This window comes from Anser brachyrhynchus (genome assembly GCF_964034855.1).
Source record: "Anser brachyrhynchus genome assembly, chromosome: 6".
NCBI lineage: Eukaryota > Metazoa > Chordata > Aves > Anseriformes > Anatidae > Anser > Anser brachyrhynchus.
Window position 1 is genome coordinate 16,375,878 of NC_137700.1, and position 19,401 is coordinate 16,395,278.

Sequence of the window (19,401 nt, forward strand, 5' to 3'; positions counted from 1 at the left end):
TAAAGTGAGGCTAAACTTAAAGAAAAGCAAATAAATAAATGATAATGGCAATCATTAACAGTACTTTGTGCCCATTAGGCAACAAATAAATTTTATGAAGCCACAAATACATTATAGTCGTCTGTGATGAATTTGTCTTTCTTAAATGCTTATTTGGGCTTTACAAAGCAGATCAGAAAACTGAAATTCAGAAAGCAGAAGTATAAATAGCATTAATAAAATAATAATTTGCTTGATATCTTTTCATTAATATGAGAGGAACATTTCCTTTTAACTGCTTACAATGCTCAGAGTAAGTTGGAAGTTGCATACCCAGATGGTACAGTTGGAGAGCTCCAAATTTTGAAGTGTTTATTATGAGTGGGGATGAGGAATGAGGGATGAAAGGGTAGATACCAGAGCATTTCCTTGACGGTGCTGGGTCAGACCAAAGAGCTACCAAGCACAGCTTCCTGTCTTCAGCAATGGTTGTAAATGGTTGTTTAGAGAAGAGCAAGACAAGCACATATACTTCTCTTCAGTAACTCTTCCCCAGACTCTAATCGTTTCCAGCTAAGGGACCCTGAATCACTTGTGCATTTAGTAACTCTGAAGGATTTCTTTCCCCTGAACTTTTCTAGCCTCTCCTTGATCCAGTGCAAACTTTTAGCATTGACACTCTCCCTTGGCAAAAAGCTCTACAAGTGTAATAAGCATTGTGTGAAGTATCACCTCCTCCTCCTCTTTGTTTTGAAGATGGTTGTTGTTAACTGCATTTGACACTCTCTAATATTTGTGCTGGGAGACTTGAAAAGCAGTCACACTTTGTTGCCTTGTCTGTGCTCCGCATGCTTTTGTGACTCTCTTTCTGTGTTGCCTCTTTCTCACACTGACTGGCTTTTTACCTGAGTGAGTAGCAGACTAGTTTTACAGATGCCATTCCATGCCATGTTATACAAAAAACTAGATTTGTGAGTGGATCCCTGGCACCAGAATTCAAAAGATTACTTCAGAATTGTATCTTTGGTGTTTTATAGTATGCTTTTTGGCCTTGCAAGAAAAGCCTGAATGCATAAACTGAATGCAATTACTGCAGTGGAGCCTTCCAAACAGAGAAGGAGAGGCATTTTGAGATGTATGAGCTATTGTATATAAACCACTGGACAGTTCCCACAAGTCGTGAGGGCTTCCCAGCATCACAAGCAAGACGAGAGCAGAAACCAACCGACAGGACCCCTTTCTGAGAGAGCCGCAGCCTGGCCACAGGACTTAGTGCCAGGGTGCCTGTCTGCAGCAGTGACCCCAGTGGAGGGGGGAGAGTGTGAAAGACTCACTCGGGATTTAAGACGCAAACACTGCTGCTCTGCCTTGGATTTTCCCAGAGAAAAAAGGGGGATCCGTGCCATCACCCTTTCTGTCTGAGCATTTGAGGAGGCTCTTGCTAAGCTATCTGAGAAAAAGCAGAGAGGTTCCCAGCGAGATACCGTGCCTGGTGTGCCAAACTGTCATACATCAATGTCTTTCTCAGTGTAGAAAAGGAAGCTGTGTCACACTGCGCATTAACTCTACACAGTTGCGGCTTTCACTAAAGGGTCTTAAATCTTTTTTTGTCTTCCTGTCACTACTGTGTGGACTTTACTTCAGTCCTATGGTATTCCAAGAATATCTTGCACACAATCATTTGCAAGTATATGCCTTTGCATGCTGAAACACTGGGATGTCCACTAAAGACAAAGAATGACCATGAAATTGCAAAGTGTTTTTCCATGAGTCTTCAGGAGTTATTTGCTAAGTTTAGTCTTGGTCTTATTAGGAATGACCCAAAATGCTGGATACTATTTTTGACCCTTCCGTGCTTCTGACCTTTAATGTTTTGCTCTTCTCAGAAGTGACATTAATAGAAAAAAGGGCTGCCTTTTTTTGCTCCCTTGTTTTGCTTTACTGAAAACCATGTCTGTAGCCTTTCTGCCTTCTGTTTCCACAGTCCATTGAGCAATAACACAAGTCTTTTTTATTTCCAAGTGGGAAGAAATGTCTGAAACTCTGAGTCTTGCGGAAGTCTGAGAAAGGTTTCTTTTTTAACTCACAAATGAAAACCTGCTAGTGTGAACTGAAAAAGTGTTTTCAAATAAGGACAATGCTGTTTCCTTACTGCTCCGTGCTGTACTCTGCTGCTACGAAGCACTTTTACCAAGATGGAGTGCTAAGATAACAGAGGCAGGACTGAAGTTTGTGATGGCGCGGTTTTGTTTGTGGGGAGGAGAGCACCTTTTCCTCTTGTGTTTATGGCTTGAATAAGGTCATGGCTTGCAGGAAAGAAGCTTCCCAGTGGGAAGCCTCTCTGCCTGTCTGCTGTACATGGTAGCCCTGCTGCAAGACCTTTGTGCCCTGCCTGGGGCTGTGAATGCCAGGCGAACGCAGGAGAGCTGAGGCTGTTGAACCTGGCCAGGCAAGAGGTGCATGCCACAGCCCATGTTTGCTGGTACTGCTAATGTGTTAGAAAATGCTGCTTCTCTCTGCTTGCACAAGGTTGCCGTAATAACAGATACACCCATGTTGAACTACAGAAACTGGTAATACCCTTCTTATCTAATGTTGAAAGTGCTGGAGGTTGGTGTTGTGGCAGATTTTTTGCAAGCTTTTGCAGTTCTAGACACATGCCACTTCGTTGTCTCTAATATTCTGCTGCCATTGGCAGGCTTCCCATTACATAATGTTGACCCATATTTGTGATTTGTGACATTTTTTGCTAAACACTGTCAGGGATAATCCACCTCAGAATAAACTTTCTGATTATAGGCTGAGGCTCTGTCATCCTTTAGCACAAATGTAATTTGTGCCTCAGATAATGCTATTCCTTGTTCAGGAGACAAGCTGAGTATACAGTTCTCTCAGATAAGAGGAACACTAGGATAGTGCTGTGTGCTTCGAGACTGAAATACCTAGGGCATCACGGAGTGACTCCAGTACAGTAAATGGAATGAAATCTGGGAGTAATTTGAGCTTTACAGAGTGTTTATGCCTAGCCCAGGTGATGGGAATAGCTATCGGCTGAAGGAAGCATGTCTGAAGAGTGACTCTGCAAAAAGCTGTCACAGGCAGGTCTAGCTTGTTTCATGCTTCGGAAGGGCAGAGCTGTGGAATAGGTTTCTCTGTGGCACCGTTCCACAGGAGTCTGGCAGTATTTGTACACTAACTAGTCTTTTCTTCAAAAAAAGTGTGATGGTTTGGGGAGATAAATAGATGCAGTTCAGCCAGAAGTTATTACTAAAAGGCAGCTGAGAAATGAGAGGCCTTGGAGGACTGGGAACACCCCCAAGACTGTCTGCTTTCAAATATCTATGCAAAATCCATCAGTCCTTAAAATCCCAATCTCACTAGCTCAAAATAAAAAGTAGAGGAGAGAATGATGTATTAAATAGAGGCAGCGAGAATAAAATTGGAATTCTCTCAGTATTAAACAACACCATCTGCCTCAAATGGACTTTATGTAATGTTGTAGCAAATAAGTTACATGGTTGTTGTGAGCTGCTGAGAAGTCGGCCACGGTTGTGGAAAGGAACGAACGTGGAGCATAAGGCTGAGAGACTAAACACAGCGTCTTCAAAGAAAGAAATTACCCAGCCTTATGTAGGAGATGACGGTGTGCTAAGAACAGTCGCAATATGAGTAGGAAGGGTTTGCTTCTATGCAGGGAATGAATGGTTGTCAGAGCCAAAATTAAAACCTGATGAATGCAGTCTCACCCACTTTCATTTCTTCCCTCTCAGATTCTACATTTGTCCTCGTTCTGTCTGTGTGTTCATTCATATATTCCTCTCCCTCCCCACCTCCCTGTTGACTCACACTCTCCCACCCTGTCTGTTATTGCTTCCTTTTCATTTTCTCTTCCTTTAGGTTTCCTTCCCACTCACTCCATTTTTCCTCTGTCTGACCCTTCTTCACACGTTTTCATTTGAGGTGAAAAAAACAGCAGAGGCAGAGGAGCAGAAAATAGAAGGTGAGCGAGAGAGGGAGAGAGCAGGGAGGAGATGGAGCAGGAAGGGTGCTCAGCATTGTGCTTTCTTCCTGCGCTGCACCACGGCCCTTTGAAGGTGCTGTGGAAGTCAGGGCTCCTCAAATCTGTTCCCTTCTCCCAGACAGCAGCTCTTGGCAATGGCTTTGTGAAAGATAATGCCAGAGCTCATTTCCTCAGCTTAGTGTCCCTAGAAACCATCATAAAGAACAGGATGATCCCAAAGTCCAGTGGAAAGCCACCTGAGTGACAAACATTTGACTGCATGGAGCTTGGGACCGCATCAGATCAGGGAGCACACACTGGGGGAGGCTGGGGAGACTGCTGGGGCTCCACTGGCGGACGGGAGCTTTAGGGGTACTTGAGGCTTGCCAGCTGGCGGTACCGGCCCGGAGACATCACTGCCACAAGGTTGTCAGGGACCTGTGCAGGGTAATTTATCAGTGGCCAAATGGGGCCAATTTCGGTTTTGTGAAACAAAAAGGTGAGCAGAGAGGTGCCAGGAACACTTATGCTGTGAGGTAGGAAATGGACTGAAACTGGTTTATCTGGAGGCAGGCAATCTCATCCGACCACGAGTACCCTGATCCCAAATTTGATCTGGGAAAAACTGGGAAAGCGCGCTGTGCTTCTGCAGCTCCAAGCCCAGGAGTTTGCCCTTCATCTCCACCGTGGCCCTGCGGTGAGGGGGCTGAGCTCCACACCAAGGGTGCGGTGCTGTGAGCGTTTTAGTTTCTTCTTCTGTTGCTCTCGAATTAAACGTGCTCCCTTGCCAGCCCAGTTCTTGTGCCTGACGCTGTTAGCTGGGGTGGGATTCCTGTCCCCGGTGAGAAAGAACCGTGCTTCTCACAGAAGGCTGGCGCTGGTGCACCGGGGTTACTCGTCCTTCGCGCCGAGTGAAGGCGCGCCGGGAAGGTGGCCGCAAGTGGCAGTTCTCGCCCCCGGCCCTGCCACCCCCGACCTTCTCCCCGTGCTGCGGCCGTCTAGCCACGGGCAGTATTTCCTCCCTCAGATCCGTGACGGGAGGCTCGAGGGGAGCTCCCGCGGCAGGCGCAGCGCTCTGGGCTCCTCCGCAAGGGCAGCGCGCCCCACAGCGCGGCCCGAGGGCGAGCAGCGGCAGGTGCCGGGCCGCAGAGGGGCGGCGGCGGCGCTGGGCTCCCCGGGGGGCGCCTCAGCCGCTGCCCGCGGGGCGCCTCAGCCGCTCGCGCGCCGCCGGCCGTTAGTAACGGTCGCGCCGTGAGGGGCCGGCGCGTGCCCGCGGCGGGGGGGGCGCGGGTGCGGCGGCGCGGCCGTTACATAAGGGCGGGGGGGGAGCGGGCGAGCCGCCGCGGCGTCTCGGCGCGGCCCCTTTAAACGCGGCCGCCCCCTCCCCGCTCGCTGCGGTGACGGCCCCGCTCCGCGCTCCCTCCCCGCCCGCCCGCCCCGCCCGGCGCCCAGGCACAGCAGGGAGCGGCGAGGGGCGCGATGGAGGCTCCGCGCCTGGCGCCCACCATGAGCAGCCCCGGCAGCCCCTGCGAGGAGGTGCTCAAGAACCTGAGCCTGGAGGCCATCCAGCTCTGCGAGAGGGACGGTAAGGCCGCGCCGCGCGGCCCTTTGTCCGCCGCCGCCCCGCCGCCAGCGAGAACAAAAGGGACGGGGCGGGCGGGTCAGCACCGCGGACAGCACCGGGCGGCGGGGCCGCGGGGGGCGGCGGAGCGCAGCGCTCCGGGGGCAGACCGCGGGGAGAAGCCCGGGCTGCCAGCCGGGAGAGAGCCACCGGTGGCGTGCCGATACCCGACCGTGCCCATCCTCTCGTCCGAGTGTCTGCTTGGCAAAAATAACTTCTCGTTTTGATGGATGTAGCGTGCTTTGAGCGTACGGTGTGTGTTAGCAGGTGCACGTACTGGGCGACGGCAATCCCGTACGGGTGAATGACACACAGTGGCATTAATTCAACTATTTCCTTGCTGTGGGTGGATTGTCAGAGCCTGTCATAGGTAGCGTATACAGGAACAGGCAGACAGCTTCCTCAGCCTTTTTTTTTTTTTTTTTTACAAATTAGTTCTGATGAAATACTTCGCTCCTTTGACCAAGACAGACTAAACCTTTTAAACAATGAAATTCTGTAAGCTCTGTGTTTTTCTTGAAAAAATCAATTAATTGCTAATGCACTGAAAAGTCTTTTCAGTAATCATTTTTGCAGTGGCATTGGCAATTCTTTGATTTTTTTTTTGATGTTTGATCTAAGGTAGAATATCCACTTCCGTCCTCTCAAGCCTAATGCACTACTTAGAAAAAATGAACTACATATGTAGTAGTAGAGGCTGGGCTTGCTTTGTTAAAACACTATTTCACGTTTGTTTCTTTTTATTGATGCTGGCGAGAAGTGAAAATGGAAAAATTATGCAATCCCTAATATTTGTCTGCCCCAGGCAGTTGTAGTGAAGTACTCCATGTTAATCATCTCAGACACTATTTGGTTCAACATTCTGTAGTTAAACATGCATGATTTCTGTGAAACAGAGTCATAGAGACCGGCAAATGGAAAAAATAGTGCTTTTTATTTTTCATTTTAATTCCTGTTTGAGTGGGGTTCACAATAAAACAACAGCTTCCCTGTAGATCTGACTTGACAAACCAATCTCCATCAAGCAAGCCCGTATCATACGGGGTCATTCCTTCCTATCATATGTGGTCGAATTTCTGACAGGGGCACCTACATCGGGCATACAAAATATGCAACTCAGTACCTTACTTGGCACAAGATCACACTGGAGCATACTTCAGTATTTCCTACAGGTGGCACTTATGTATCAAAAAGCTTGTTTAAATGGGATCATAAAAACAAGCAAGCAAAGATTTGGGTGTTAATCTTTCTAGGTAAGCATGCAAATGCATGTGCAACACATTTATATCCCCAACTGTGTGCATGGGTTTAGTTAGTGCATTTATATTATAAATACTTACGATTTATTTTAGTGTATCTTAGCTGTGAAAGACTGAGCTGTCAGGATGGTATGCTGGTATCACTGAGGTCAAAGTTTTGCAATAAACATAAATATGTGTTACCTGTCGTGAATTAAGCTAGATTTTAATCTTTTGAAAATGTCCTTTATCCCTAAACAATAGCAGCCATGAAGACAGCCAACGAAATGGTAGCACAGCAAATTCAACCATGATATAAATTCTGCTGCACTCTTAATTTGGAATTGCAGGCAATGTTGCAGTAAAACTGTAAGCAATAATGAAATATTTACACAGATAACAAAATATTTTTCTTGTATTTTTAAGATGAGGGAATTGATATTGAAACATTTTGTATTCAGAAAACTGGGTTATACCTTCTGTGGTAGAATATACAGGAGCCAGAAATCCAGGAATCGGAGTGAGCAATTAATAATATCACAATCCATATCTTTTTAGTTTTTTTTTCCTGTTTGTTTCAGGTTTTTTACAGATATCACCACCTCTCTTAATGAATCAGACCATTTAGAAAACTTAAAAATTTCAGGCAAAATAAAAGAAATGTATGCATTTTGGAGATCTTTAAATAAAAACACCTAGTAAGATTTGGTTTAAAGTGAATGCAAAATTATAAAGCCAATTATCAGCTCTTATTTTCAGCATTCTTTGTTATTTATGAATATATCTTGCATTTTTTTCTTATTTTAGTTGTGTCTACTAGCACAGATTTGTATTAGTCTGTTGCACAGGGCAACATTTAGTTCCTTAGAACTCTAATGAACTGACTTTGCAGAAAAAAAGCACATCATTTGTTGCTTTCCTTTGCCGTATCTGAATGTTGCAGCCATATTTTTGTGAACTTAGGCAGGGAAAGAATGTTTGAGCTGTGTTTAAAATTCTGGTGACCATTTTGCGAAATTTGTATTGACCCTACCTGGGTATTAACCTTTAGTAGATAGATGGCCTTTGCGTCATGAACAGGCCAATTCTGTGAATGTATATATAACTTCCGAAATTTTGAAAAAACTCTCCTTTTCAGAGACTTGGTAGAAAGAACAGTGACAGATTTTAGGAGCTGAATTTCCTTCGTTGTTCAGGGCTCCCCCTACAGATGCCTGCACTTGGGCTGCTGGAGTCCTGCCAGCGGGAGAGCAGCGACGCTGTCATCTGCTTTCTGTGCTCCCGCAGTTGGCACAGGCAGCTGGGGAGAGAAAGGCACCTATCCAAATGCAAAAAGGAGAAAAGCAGAGCAGCAAATCTTCAACGAAGATGTTGGAACTTGGGAGTATTGGACTGGGAGAGGAGCGAGAGGATTGGCCCAGAAGGCACACGGGCATGGAGCTAGTAGAGACAGGCTGCGGCTGGTTGAGGGCGAAAGAACAGAAGAAACTTAAAAGGTGGAGATGTTTATGAGGATTAAATTGCATGTGAAAATGGGTGGGAAGAATGACCTCGAATGAGAATGGGAAAAGAAGATGAAGTAGCAAGGGAGGAAATCCAGATTTGGATGGGGTACCCAGAGAAGAAAAGTTGGGAAAATAAGAGGAGGAGGTGTTCACCCAGATTAGATGAGTTGGGTGAATGAGGATGGAATTAGAATTGGGAGCCTGTGAAGAAGAGAAAACCTGGAGACCTGTCTGCAAAGAAGAGACGGAAAGTATGACAATGTGGGTGGGGGAACGGGGCAGTTTGGACCACAGAGATTAGGGGTAAATTAATGTAACTGAGACTTGCTGAGCAAAGAGGCTGGGACCAAAATGACAGCCTTAGGAATGAAGAACAGGACTTCTGGAGGGTGGCTGGGCAGTGGAAGAAGGGGCAGGACAGGAACAAGCTCAAGGAAGAGGACAGAAGTAGCTATCTTTTGGTGGTAGGCAGACAAAGGTCAGTGTGTATGAGTACATGCAACGTTCCATAGCCAGATGCCATCTCCTTGTTTATTTACCGGCAAAGATATCTAAAATCCCCTGGCAAAGCATGACATCCTTTTTCAGTGCTTATCCATTTGAAGGATGGCAGTTTGGTATGGCTGACAGCAGGCTGTTTAGTTCAGGTGGTACTATGCAGGTGGCTGTTAACTGTGCACCTAAATGTTCCAACGCTGCTGGTTACCTATGTGAGGATTGATACGAAGCTACAAGTAGAATTTCATCTTTTGTTCAGGTGCTGTTTTGTAAGACCTAAGAAATGGCAGACATAATGGGTTGTTAGGGTTACCAAGTTAAGCTCTTAAAGCTAGGAAATGGTAAAGTACAGTCCTCTATGCAGAACTGGCATGGTGCTAGGACATTGAAGGTTGTGTCGTGAATACTGGGGATGTTGAGTGGTCGTGTTGGAAGCAAAGTACGGGAAGAAATAATGGAGAAAAAAAATTTTGTCTGACCTGCATGAAGCTGAGCAAGAGCTACCTACTTTTCACAGTGATTTGTTACTCGTGTTCCTCCTTTTCTGGGTGCTTGATTCTGGAACCGTGCTATCAGGATTTCAAGGGTACTGAGAGTCATCATTTGCAGGTAATGTCAGTGAGAGTGAGACTTTGAACGTACAGAAAGCACGGTGCTAAATGCTTGGGGGGTGGGGAGAGATATTAATGATGTTAAATAGGCACTGAAAGTAACTTTTTTTTAATTTCTCTATGCCTCACTTTTCTATGTGTAAAATGGAAGTAATATTATTTCCTTCCCTCACAGAGATGTTTTCAAAATAAACTAATGAATGTTTGTTAAGCAGCCAGGCACCATAGTAGCCTGGAAAACCCATGAGGTACTTGGAAAAGCCCATGATTAAATTCATAATTTTGTCTTCAGAGCAGAATCTGAATAATGTGTAATAAATAAGTCCTGGGACTACACACTGAACAATAGTGAATAGCTGTTAAAAGAAAAATAGTTCATTATGTACGCACTATTCAATATGTTGAATGAGTCAGAATTTGTGTAGAAAAATAGTATGTAATCATGCAATTAAAGACTATATCATAATTTGAACATACAAAGGGGACAATTTAAGGTTATTCAAGTATGCTTCATTCTGATGTTTCTAACTATTGATGGTTTAAACTATACAGTCTTACTAACCTGTTTTTAAAGTGTTTTGTTTTGTTTTGTTTTTTCTGTGTGTTCATAATATATGAAGATAGTATTTGGGTGTCAGGATCACAACTGGAATCGGGGTCTTAGCCAGCTTCAGTTACGTAAATCAATTCAATCACCATCCAAACACTTGACACCATCAAAATTGTTTAGTCTAAAAAGCCTTTATATAGGTATTACATCATACAAGCTAAGATGGCATTTCTGTCTTGTATAAACAACTTGTATCTCTGGCTTTCCATGCTATTTGAGGTTGTCTCATGTTTTCTTATTTATTTCAGAAGTTTATTGTCATGTTGGGTTTATCAGGGCATTCTGCAACACATTTCTGGAATTTGTAGATGAGAGGAGTTTCCTTGGCCATATCATGTACATATTTGTCTTTTGAACAGGAGGGATAGAGTGGCATCATCCAGGCTCTGAAGCCATTCTTCAAATCCCTTTCATGGCATTACGGAGCAGTGTCACTGCTATTTTGGAAATATTGTCCTGTAAGTCAGAGAGACAGGAAAAAAATGAATTTCTAGGTGGACTCCTACACGAAGAACAACTGAGAGATACAAGTTTGGAAGTAATACTCAGTGTCCTGAATGAGACTTGCATAGTTTGTTGTTATTGTGTTTTGTTTTGTTAATAATGAGTTCTGAGCATAATAGATAATCCTTATGTTAAGACCTAGTATAACAGAGACGCCTGTGTGATATTCAGATATCACACAAAGTTCAGAGGTTATTGTCATTTCTCTTTCTCTCCCTAACTGCAAGTCTGTAGATTTAAACACATGCTCTTCAACTGCAAACTGCATCACTTTTCTAGAATTTGAATGATAGGGACAACTGATTAATGCATTTTTTTTTCCATAAAATTTCATCTTAGTTGGCAGAACTTCAAATTAGCAAAGTTAGGGGTTATTTTTTTTGTGACAAGCAATAATGCTATTGTCAGGTAGGAGCCAGAATCTTGCATATGGCTTCAAAAGTTCTCTTGTTGCAAATAGAAGTACTTATTATCATTTCAGCTTGACATTTTTGCCAGAGGCACAAATTTCCACATGTAACATTCCTTACTGTTAGGACACAGAAGTATATTAAAAGGGTCCAAGCAACTATTTGAAGTCTTCATAAATGATGTTTAGAATTGTGGAAGAGAAGAAGAATAATGGTTTGCTTATGTCTTTCACTTCATCTCACTGATGCAAATATTTTACACTCTTGTTTTGTATGGTAAGCAGTGATGCCATTAATAACTAGCGAGACTTTGCTGAAAAATAACTTTTCAACATTCTTGTGTCAAGAAATGCAATTATTTCCATCCTTCCTTAATATTCTTTATTTTTAGGGTCATTTTCCTTCCTTCTTCCTCCCTCCTCTTCTCCTTTTAGAGTGTTATGCAATCTGTTTAATAGATTATTAACTGTTTGATCTGTCAACAACCAAGCTACATATGATTAGCTATTTAAGTCGTCTGCCGTTTTATTTGTGCCCCTAGCTGACTCAGTTATTGCTCACTGAAACTTTCCTAGATCTGCTGTAAATCATCTTAAATGCTTGATGTGTAATTATGCCAGACTCACATACAGAAACACTGTTCTCTCTCAGTGCTATAAGCTGATATTGCTAGGTTGAAACTCAAGTGTATGATGAGTTTTTTGTAGTTAATTTTCACTGTTTTAAATTAGGGTATTTTAAACATTACTGCCTCCTATGTATGTCCCTTCTTTTGTGGCTTTTGTTCTTCCAGATTATAATTTCCAAATGCATTTTTATTTATTCTGTAGCAGAATCCATTTTATCACTTTCTGTCTACGTTTCTAAGCCACACCGTGTTTGCAGCTCCTATTTTGATGTTGTCTGCAATAAAGAAATGTGATGTCTCTTTCCAGAACGTTCGTGAAGATGCTTATTTAGCCTGGAAAAAAGCTGTGGGCTCTGTGGTAGTCCGTTAGGCACCTGAACTCCTTTCATGCTTTGCCGTGTGTCAGTCTCCTCTCTGCCAGCCGGTGTTCAGCCTTGCAGATCAAGTTCTTAGTAACTACCATGGCAGGAGGAATCATTTAGGGAAGAGAAATACTACTGTCTCCAGCATTTGAGAAGTAGGAATGTCAAGCCACCCCCTCACTTAAAATTTCACATAAACTGAAAATCTCAAAGACAAAAGCTGTTTTTCTTGAGTAAATGTTGTTAGTAACCTCTTCATCTGTTCAGCTTCTATCTTAAACTATATGTAGCAGTTTTCTTCTCAGCCTACTATGAGTCAAACTTCCCTGAGCTTGTTACTTACCTTACAGTTATGCCTGTATAACCTAGATCAGTCAGTGCTACAGGCCACTTCAGCTTTTACAGGACCCTTCCAGTGAGGTCCTTGGTCCCAGAAGTCATAGGTTCTAGAATGAGCAGAAGACTGTTTTGTCATGGGGGGGGGGGGGGGGGGGGGGGGGAAGGAGGAAGGGCTATATCACATTATTATGTAGAGATGTCTTGTATTTCCTCATTTATTTTTGAATTGGTTTCAGTCAGGCATCATTGTTTTAAATTGGCTCCAAAGACTTGCTGAAGCTTATCTTCCTGACCTTGTTTTTTCATTCTGGGACTTTTCTGCCTCATTAATTTTCCTTTTTTTCCCTCCATGATCTAGAAAGATCACCTTCTTTACTCATTCCCTGTAATTTGTTCTACCTCTTATTATTCATGGCTTCTGTAAAGCAGGTTTGGAGGCCCCAGCTTTTGGAATAGGGTAGGTTTCAGTTCTCTTTGTGCTGTTGAAGTAGTGTCAGCATCTTTACGCACGACTGAGGAGGTAATCTTTAAAAGTCCTTCCAGTCTGGGCTTGTTTTTCTTTGTCTGCTTTGTACAGTAGATACGTCTGCCATGCTGCCAGCATGCATGGCCTTTTGTGCTTTATGTAACCTGGAAAGCTATTTTTAATTCTGCCTGAACATGGCCCAGAATCATCCACTGTTTTCTTGTGTCTTGATAGCAGTTTTAAGCATATCACTTGAGGTACTTTTTCCAAGTCATAGAATCATAGCAGGGTTTGGGTTGGAAGAGACCTTAAAAGCTCATCCAGTTCCAGCCCCTGCCATGGGCAGGGACACCTCCCAACAGATTGGGTTGCCCAGGGCCCCATCCAGGCCTTGAACACCTCCAGGGATGGGGCACCCACAGATTCTCTGAGCAACCTGTTCCAGTGCCTCACCACCCTAAATATTTAGGAACATGTCTGAAAAAATTCTGCTGCCATTTTCAATCAATGATATATGTATAAAAATTTGTCATAGGAAAGTACTACAAACGAAATGCTTATGATATTGGAACGAAAGAAAGCTCTGCTCCAACATCACTTCCTGTGATTTCAACGCTGTTTTGTTATACAGCACAGCATCCTTTATGTGACCTTGAAAATGTTTCCTTCAGCACAGAAGGTTTGTTTAGAATTTGTTTTAGTGTTTGTAGCTGGATCAATTTTCACAGTGGTGTTTGTAGTTGAATCATTAATCAATTTTATTTTATTGTTTTCACAGTGTTCTTGTTTTATTTATGCTTGAATGAGTAAGCTGTTTTGCATGGATGTTTTCAAAAACAATGATTAGCTATAGTGTTTTCATAACCTAACAACAGTTTCTCTGAGCTTTGACAGTTCTAGCTGCTGCCAAAAAGGGGAAACCTTAAAACTAGTTTAGTGTTACTCTTTTATTCCTGCGGAATGAAAGGAAGTAACTGTTACCAGAGTTGCACTCTCAGTTCCACATACAGACCAGTATCTGGAGTTTATTTCTCCAATATTGTTAAGTCAGACACAGCTGGCAGCTCTAGGACGATAAGAACAGTCTGAGGAATTCCCATGTTGAGCTTTGTGTATGAATGTACTCTAGTTAGGAGAATTGTGCAGTTTGCAATTGTCAGAGGTATCCCGTGAGTTTAGTCCCTGAGCTTTTCCACTGACTTCAATAGGACTGTGTAAAAGTAAATTTAGATTCATAACTCAGCATCTTCACAATCTTACAACTATATTCTTCCTAACTTTGGGTGTGTGCATTCAGTCCTGACACATACAGACACGTATCTAATACAAACTTTATCTCTTCAAGTTTCGGTTTGTCTGGATTTCATCTTGCCTCTTTTAGGGCTAGAAGAAAAAACATTTTTAAAAGATTATTCTGTGGTGGATTTTTTTTTTCAGTTCTCTTTTGTGTGTACTTATGGTTGAAGACATATGGACTTCAAAATCAGCAGGGTGAAAAGATGTTTAAAAGCTCTTTCAATCTTGGCCAGCCATAAGTACAAGTATGCAAGCATCAGCAGAGTGATTCATGTTGTGTCTTCGGTCCTTTTAATCTCACGTATGTAAAGGGAAATTATACGCAAGTTTATATAAACTAAGGGATAAGAATAAGGATGAGTGTGTAGCAGATTGTATTTTAATGCTAATTGTAAGGTGCATCTGGTAACATAAAGTAAATATGCACTTACATTTTAATGATGGATGTTACGCTGGTAATTTTATGTTCAAGTTAGTGGTAAACATGGCTTTCAGAGTGGTAACATTTCTTATTATTTTCTGGATTTTAAACTCTAAATGTAATTTCCAGACACATCTCTAATTACAGGACGTGAAAACCCCTAGGCCTATCTGTTTTTGTGGTGGTTTTACTTGAGTGGGCGGCTGAGCTCCACCACAACCGCTCTCTCACTCCCCCTCCTCAAAGAGGAATGGGGAGAAAATACCATGAAAAGGGCTCAAGGGTTGAGATAAGGACGAGGAGATCACACAGTAATTATCATGACGGGCAAAACAGACTCAGCATAGGGAGAAAGTAAGATTTATTGCCTATCACTAACAAGCTAGAGAAGTGAGAAACAAAGGAAAGAAACCAAAAGCACCTTCCCCCCCAGCCACCCTCTTCCACTTCCTCCCCCCGAGCGGCGCAGGGGAACGGGGGAATGGGGGTTATGGTCAGTCTATAGCGCTTCTTCTCCGCCGCTCCTTCTCGGTCACTCTTGTCCCCTGTGCTGTGGGGTCCCTCTCATGGGATGCAGTTCCTGCCGAACTGATCCGGCGTGGGCTGCCCACAGGCAGCAGCTCTTCAAGAACTGCTCCAGACATGGGTCCATACCACGGGGTCCATCCCTCAGGAGCGAACTGCTCCAACCTGGATCCCCCACGGGCAGCAGCTCCTGCCAGGTCACCTGCTCCTGCGTGGTCTCCTCTCCACGGGCTACAGGTCCGGCCCGGAATCTGCTCCGGCAGGGGTCTTCCACAGGCCGCAGCCTCCGTCGGTGCAGGCCCACCTGCTCCACCGTGGTCTCCTCCATGGGCTGCAGGGTGGAACCCTGCTCCACCGTGGTACTCCATGGGCTGCAGGGGGACAGCCTGCTTCACCATGGTCCTCACCACAGGCTGCAGGGGACTTCTCCGGCGCCTGGAGCACCTCTCCCCCTCCTTCTTCACTGACCTTGGCGCCTGCAAGGCTGTTCCTCACTCCTCTCACTCTCCCAGCTGCTGTGTGGCTCAGCATTTTTTTTCCCCTGTCTTAAATATGCTCTCACAGGGGCACAAAACAACATCACTTATGGGCTCGGCTCTGGTCAGCAGTGGGGCCCTTACCTAACATGGGGCAGCTTCTAGATCCTTCTCACAGAAGCCACCCCTATGGTCCCCTGCTGCCAAAACCTTGCCACGTAAACCCACTACAGCTCAGTCAATCCATGACATCAAAATTTTGTCCTTCGCTTGTGGAACGTGCTGGAATTTTAGCCAGCGTCACGTGCTCTGTGGTGATACAGCTACCGCCTTACCCTTCATGAATGGACAAATTTGAGCAGTAGGACTTCACGCATACACTATTTCTTGGGATTGTCTGAGCTCTGCCCTTAAGTAGAGCTTACTTTTTTCTCCTAATTGGAGGCACCTGAAGCTCCAGGTACATTTCGTTGCTTCTTCTGTCTGTGAAGTGCTTTGTGCCGTGCTTTGGAACCTCAACCCATTGAATAAGTTGCATGTAGCTTCCTTACTTCCCTTCGTCACTTTGTTTAGGTAGGAACATGTCCAGTACTCTGTGCTTCCTCATAACTGTACAAGTGCAGGAAAGACAGAATCAGGACCTGTATGTGGAAACAAAATACTGATTCTCCTCCTCCTATTTTTATACATTCTTTAATGCTCAGCTGGTTTCTGAGTTGCTTCCTTGAGCAAACCATCAGCAAACTACCTAGGCTGTCTGGTGAGGCTGTCAGTGCTAATTCAAGTATGCGGAGCTTGAGATGAAAGCAGAAAGGCCAACAGAAAAGCAGAAAGCAGAAAGTGAACCTAAATCCTTCAGTATATCTTAGTACACTTGTTAAATTTAGCTCACGTGGTAGGGAGTGTGAATTGGAAAGTATTACTTAGGATGCCTTTGAATGTTCTAAATCTGAAACATGAAAAATGAATCTGAGTCTGAATTATTTTTAAGTAACATATCCAAGGGGACTTGATTGGCTTACCAAATTTGTAGTAAGTTGTACAGCTATTTCTCTGTAGGCACTAATTCCGTTTTGTCTTAGCATGGTCATGATTGATTCCATGTTATTATGATCCAATGACTATTTGATAGGCTGGGTGATAAGACCACAGAAGACTTCATTATGGAAACTATTTAAAGCATCCAGCTGAGCTGCGTTTTAAAAAAATAATAAAAATTCTGGAGCTATTGAGGACTATGGATTTCCAATGGATTTAAATCTGACGGTTTGGAGTTGTTATAGATTTCTTTTAACTTAATTACATCAGGACTTCAGTTTGAATTTTCTCGTTTTCATTTAGACATCAGGGAACCTATATGAGCTGTCTATTACAGATGCCATCAGGGTACGAAAATGATGAGCTGGAGTCAAGACTTCTAATAAGCCTGCACAGCCTGTACTCTATGCAGCTTCTCTCCTAGGGAAGGGTGAATTCTAACATGGTGAAAACACGGCTTAAAGCTTGCTTTTGACTACAGTATTCACAGCTATGTCATTTGTATATTCTAGTATCTGTGAAAAGGTTGAATCCATTGTAGCCCTGCCCTTGATGTGGAGTATTTAACAGCATCCTCTCTCATTTCTGCATGTCTGCCTACCTTAGTAACGGTGGTAGCAACCTAAATCGTCTATGACCTTCTCTCTGCTCTTGTCAGAGGTTCGAAAGTTAGTAACAGTGAACCAGTGGCAGACCCACATCCTATGTGGATGCAAAGACCTTGCCTATGTTTGGTTGTCCTAGGAAACCAACTAAAAGTGGAACAAAACAGACAAATACAGCCCCTGCCAAAAAAAGGCTCTTAAAACCCCTTCATTTGTCAGTGTCTTAAGAGAAGGTTGGAAACCTGCATAAAAATTACGTTAAAAAAATAGTACAAGAGTTAGTTATGAAGTAGAATGTCCTCGGCTATTGAGATTATGTAATACATTTCAAATCACAGTTAAAAAGCAGAAACTGGTGTAAAACAGAGCCAAATTCTGTTCCTTACAGGAGATCTGTGTGAGAGGTACGCAGCAATTACCAGTGTGTTGAAGTAAAGAAATGCTCATTCATGCTGCAGACTGCCAGTGTACCCAGTGAGTTACAAAAGCCCACTCATGCTGAGCACCCTGCATGCTCAAGAAAGCTTAGTAAAATTGTGTTCCTCAGCCTTGAGTTCTCTCTGCTGCCCTTCAAGCGATGAGTCTTGCCTTTCTCTGTGGGCTTCCCTTTGCTTGAAATAAAAGTGGGTCTTAAATGAAAATTCTTGTGCGATTAAGGCAGTTGTAGTTTTCAGACATGCTGACAGGTCAAATTAAAGCTCGCGTGAATACAAGGCTCCCTCTCCTTGCTAGATTTGAACTCACTTGACCTAACTTGAGATAGGTAACATTTTTAGTTTTTGATTAAGACACAGCTGCAGTAAATGGCACAAGTTGTTGCCAGTCAAATAAGAATGAGGTAGAACAAGTGTGAATGTGAGTTTCATAATATTCAACTAAAATTGAAGTTTGTTTGCCTCTCCATTTTGTTCAGTGTCATGTGAAAGTACAAATCATGTTCGAAAGGCTACTCATTTCTCTAATACACAGTTAATATTAACAGCAGTAGAAGATTAAGGGCAATGCTTTGCCTTCAGTTACACTGTTAGATGAAGAGCATTGGAGCAATTAGGTCAGTGACCTAGAGCAGAGTAACTTGGATAAGAGTCTGGCCCCAAGCAACTTGTCCAGGGCCATACAGTTGGTGCCTTCATCTGTTAGATCTGTTTTCTTTCATTGTTAGTCTTGGAGACATAGGCAATTTCACCATCTTGGAGGCAGCTGTACTTGTTTATTCATCAGGAGAGAGAAACCTCATGCCATAAGAAGCTCCAGATCACTTCCTGCTCCAAAATCTGTCCTTTAATAATCAACTGTTTGGGAGTCTGCATGCAGGAAAATGTCATTCTCTGTTTTCCAGCAACACAGTACTGAACTGCTGTAATACTGAGACAGCATCCTTCCAAAAATACACCACAAAATGGGTCTGAGTGCAGTCCAAAGTATGGTCGTACAGAATTTCATAAGGATGCATAGATATCTGACAACGCAGGCTTCTCCTGCTAAATGAACAAGTTACGTATGATAAATTGATCTGCCTCTGTAGTAGTGTTTCTGGTGTAGCAACTACCTCTCAAAATCTGAATTTCTTATAACTGTCCAGATGCAAATTCTAGTGCATATAAGTGGCTGTATAGTTCATTGTATTTTTTAGATGACATTTAAATTAAGCTAGAAGATGGTTTAGAGCTGTTTACATCCCTTACTACCTTGTTTCTCTTTCAGCAGCTGAGAAATGCTCATTTTAATTAAAATTTGTTTTTAAAATGCATCTTGCAGTCAGCACATGCTGAGGAGAGCCACTTACCACCCATGTACAGTAAGTTTGCTGTGCTGAACAAAACGGGAGCATTACTTTAATTAGTAGTAAATACTGTGGTGGCTTAGCGTTAACAGACTACTATGATGCCCTGTTTGATTTCAAGAAGGTGGGGTTGCACTAGCCTTGCTCTTGCTCTGACGGTCAGGGGCCTGAAAACCAATGGTTTTTAAGTAGAACAGAGTAGTGCAGCTGGAAGAGACCTTCAAGGATCATTGAGTCCAACCCCCTGACTTCCTCAGGGCTAGCCAAAGTTAAAGCAAATTAATAGAGGACATTGTTCAAATACCTCTTGAACACTGACAGGCACGGGGCATCAACCACCTCGCTAGGAAGCCCATTCCAGTGTTTGACCACCCTCACAGTAAAGAAATTTTTCTCAGTGTTCAGTCAGACCCTCCCTTGGTGCACCTCATGGTTCCCATACATCCTGCCATCGGTGACCAGGGAGCAGGGACTGACACCTTTCTT

At 43.5% G+C, this 19,401-nt stretch overlaps 1 protein-coding gene across 11 annotated transcripts in view; it reads left to right on the plus strand.

The window, feature by feature from the left end:
* Nucleotides 1–19,401, plus strand: part of PHYHIPL (phytanoyl-CoA 2-hydroxylase interacting protein like) — a 129,135-nt gene that overhangs the window by 89,012 nt on the left and 20,722 nt on the right. The window contains exons 1-2 of one of the 11 annotated variants that reach the window (XM_080598587.1): nucleotides 8,266–8,334; nucleotides 9,359–9,450. The exons of 7 other annotated variants lie outside the window; for them this stretch is intronic. Coding sequence is in view for 2 of the 4 variants with exons in the window: in XM_080598590.1 (XP_080454716.1) it covers nucleotides 5,459–5,564 (106 nt within the window). In the remaining 2 variants the exon portion in view is untranslated. Of the gene's footprint in view, nucleotides 1–5,292; nucleotides 5,565–8,265; nucleotides 8,595–9,358; nucleotides 9,451–19,401 lie in introns of those variants that run through there. 3 more of the 11 variants (XM_080598588.1, XM_080598590.1, XM_080598591.1) reach the window with 3 other exon arrangements.